Here is a 3,008-nt window from a genome sequence, read left to right as displayed (position 1 = left end):
GAGAGTCCTTTGGACTGCAAGGAGATCCAACCAGTCCATCCTAAGGGAAATCAGTCTTGAATATTCTTTGGAAGGCTGATGTTGAAGCTGAAACTCCAATACTTTGGCCATCTGATGCGAAGAGCTGACTCATTTGAAAAGACCCTGATGCTGGGAAAGATTGAAGGTGGGAGGAGAAGGGGATGACAGAGGATGAGATGGTTAGATGGCATCACCGACTCGATGGACATGAGTTTGAGTAAACTCCAGGAGTTGGTGATGGACAGGGAGGCCTGGTGTGCTGCAGTTCATGGGGTCACAAAGAGTCAGACATGACTGAGCGACTGAACTGAACTGAACTTCTTTACGGTCCAACTCTCACATTCACACATGACTACTGGAAAAACCACTTTACTTCATTTCAAATTATTTTTAAAGACTCAGGACATAAATACAAGCAAACACATATGATTATGAATACATAAATAAATCTTAATATGGGTGGGATTGGGGGTGAGAGGAAGATCCAAGAGGGAGGGGATATATGTAAACATATACCTGATTCACTTTGTACAGCAGAAATCAATACAATATGGGAAAACAACTACACCCCAGTAAATTTTTAAAAAACATTTTCATTATGAAGATATTTTTCTTCTAAAGAGTTTCATCAATGAGTTTTTTACTTCCTTGTTCCTCAGACTATATATCAGAGGATTCAACATGGGAATCACATTGGTATAAAATACTGAGGACACTTTCTCCTGGGTGAGTGAACTGCTGGAAGCAGGTTTGAGATACATGGACAGGAGAGACCCATAAAATACAAGAACAGCTGTCAAGTGGGAGCTGCAGGTGCTGAAGGCTTTGAACCGACCTTCTTTAGAATGGATGTGGAAGATGCTGGAGAGGATAAAAGCATATGAAGTGATGATGGTCAAGCTGGTGGCTACCATGTTAAATCCTCCGATGACAAAAATCAAAAGCTCATCAATATAAGTGCTGGAACAGGAGAGTTTAATGAGAGGAACAATGTCACAGAAATAATGTTTAATGATGTTTGATTCACAAAAAGTCAACCTTAACATAAAGCCACCATGAATCATAGCATCAGTAAAACCTACTGAGAAGACAGCAGCCACCAGCAGAGAACAGATCCTGGGAGACATGGTAACATTGTAGAACAGGGGGCTGCAGATGGCAACATAGCGGTCATAGGCCATTGCTGCTAGCATGTAGCACTCAGAAATGATGAAAATACAGAAGAAAAACAGCTGGGTCATACATCCAGAATAGGATATAGCTTTATCTCTGCATAAAAACCCTTCCAGCATTTTGGGGGTAATGACAGAAGAATAGCAGAAATCTATAAAAGACAAACTACTAAGGAAATAGTACATGGGCTTGTGGAGTTGAGAACTCAACCTGATTATCAAGATCATGCCGAGGTTTCCCACTGCTGTGACTATATAAATCCCTAAGAAGAGGCAGAAGAGAGGCAGCTGAAGCTCTGGTTGGTCAGTTAATCCTGCAAAAAGAAACTCAGTCACTGTGGATTGATTTCTTACACCCATTCTCCTCTGAGAAATCTGTGGAGATAAGGGAAAGAGTCAAATTAGACAGGTAGTCCAAGTCTCTCTCTAGTTCTTCACAACCCAGATATTCTATTTGTGAAAACACTGAACCTTGGTTATCTTACCCTTTGGCACTAAGCCTGTGCTTCCACTGATGGGTAGAGACCCATCAAAAGTCAGGTGTCAGATAAAAGAGAGTAAGTATCCTCTCCCTATAGATTTTGTATGCTCAGTTGCTTCAGTTCAGTTCAGTTCAGTTCGGTTCAGTCACTTAGTCGTGTTGACTCTTTGCGACCTCATGAACCGCAGCACGGCAGGCCTCCCTGTCCATCACCAACTACTGGAGTTTACCCAAACTCAAGTTCATCAAGTCGGTGATGCCATCCAGCCATCTCATCCTCTGTCGTCCCCTTCTCCTCCTGCCCCCAATCCTTCCCAGCATTAGGGTATTTTTCAATGAGTCAACTCTTTGCATGAGGTGGCCAAAGTATTGGAGTTTCAGCTTCAACATCAGTCCTTCCAGTGAACACCCAGGACTGATCTCCTTTAGGATGGACTGGTTGGACCTCCTTGCAGTCCAAGGGACTCTCAAGAGTCTTCTCCAACACCACAGTTCAAAAGCATCAATTCTTCAGCACTCAGCTTTCTTTATAGCCCAACTCTCACATCCATACATGACTACTGGAAAAACCATAGCCTTAACTCGATGGATCTTTGTTGACAAAGTAATGTCTCTGCTTTTTAATATACTATCTATGTTGGTCATAATTTTCCTTCCAAGGAGTAAGCGTCTTCTAATTTCATGGCTGCAATCACCATCTGCAGTGATTCAGGAGTCCCCCCAAAATAAAGTCTGCCACTGTTTTCACTGTTTCCCCATCCATTTCCCATGAAGTGATGGGACCAGATGCCATGAGCTTAGTTTTCTGAATGTTGAGCTTTAAGCCAACTTTTTCACTCTCCTCTTTCACTTTCATCAAGGGGCTTTTTAGTTCTTCTTCACTTTCTGCCATAAGGGTGGTGTCATCTGCATATCTGAGGTTATTGATATTTCTCCCAGCAATCTTGATTCCAGCTTGTGCTTCTTCCAGCCCAGCGTTTCTCATGATGTACTCTGTGTATAAGTTAAATAAGCAGGGTGACAATATACAGCCTTGACATACTCCTTTTCCTATTTGGAACCGGTCTGTTCCATCTCCAGTTCTAACTTGCTTCCTGACCTGCATACAGGTTTCTCAAGAGGCATGTCAGGTGGTCTGGTATTCCCATCTCTTTCAGAATTTTCCACAGTTTCTTGTGATCCACACAGTCAAAGGCTTTGGCATAGTCAATAAAGCAGAAATAGATGTTTTTCTGGAACTCTCTTGCTTTTTCGATGATCCAGCAGATGTTGGCAATTTGATCTCTGGTTTCTTTGCCTTTTCTAAAACCAGCTTGACCATCTGGAAGTTCACG

At 42.3% G+C, this 3,008-nt stretch overlaps 1 protein-coding gene across 1 annotated transcript; it reads right to left on the bottom strand.

The window, feature by feature from the left end:
• Positions 1-617: 617 nt before the first annotated feature.
• LOC145523834 (olfactory receptor 8D4) lies at positions 618-1,553 on the bottom strand. Its single transcript, XM_081534884.1, has one exon. It carries the CDS (start codon positions 1,551-1,553, stop codon positions 618-620), a length of 936 nt encoding a protein of 311 aa, XP_081391010.1.
• Positions 1,554-3,008: the final 1,455 nt, after the last annotated feature.

The sequence above is a fragment of the Giraffa tippelskirchi genome, chromosome 10 (assembly GCF_054371585.1).
Source record: "Giraffa tippelskirchi isolate mGirTip1 chromosome 10, T2T-mGirTip1v1.2.pri, whole genome shotgun sequence".
NCBI classification, from domain to species: domain Eukaryota; kingdom Metazoa; phylum Chordata; class Mammalia; order Artiodactyla; family Giraffidae; genus Giraffa; species Giraffa tippelskirchi.
Note: the sequence above shows the minus strand (reverse complement) of the source record. Positions and strands in the feature narration are given on the sequence as shown.

What these genes read in the sequence shown, in the direction of transcription:
- LOC145523834 (XM_081534884.1), bottom strand. Translation starts at nt 1,553, where the DNA reads ATGGGTGTAAGAAATCAATCCACAGTGACTGAGTTTCTTTTTGCAGGA.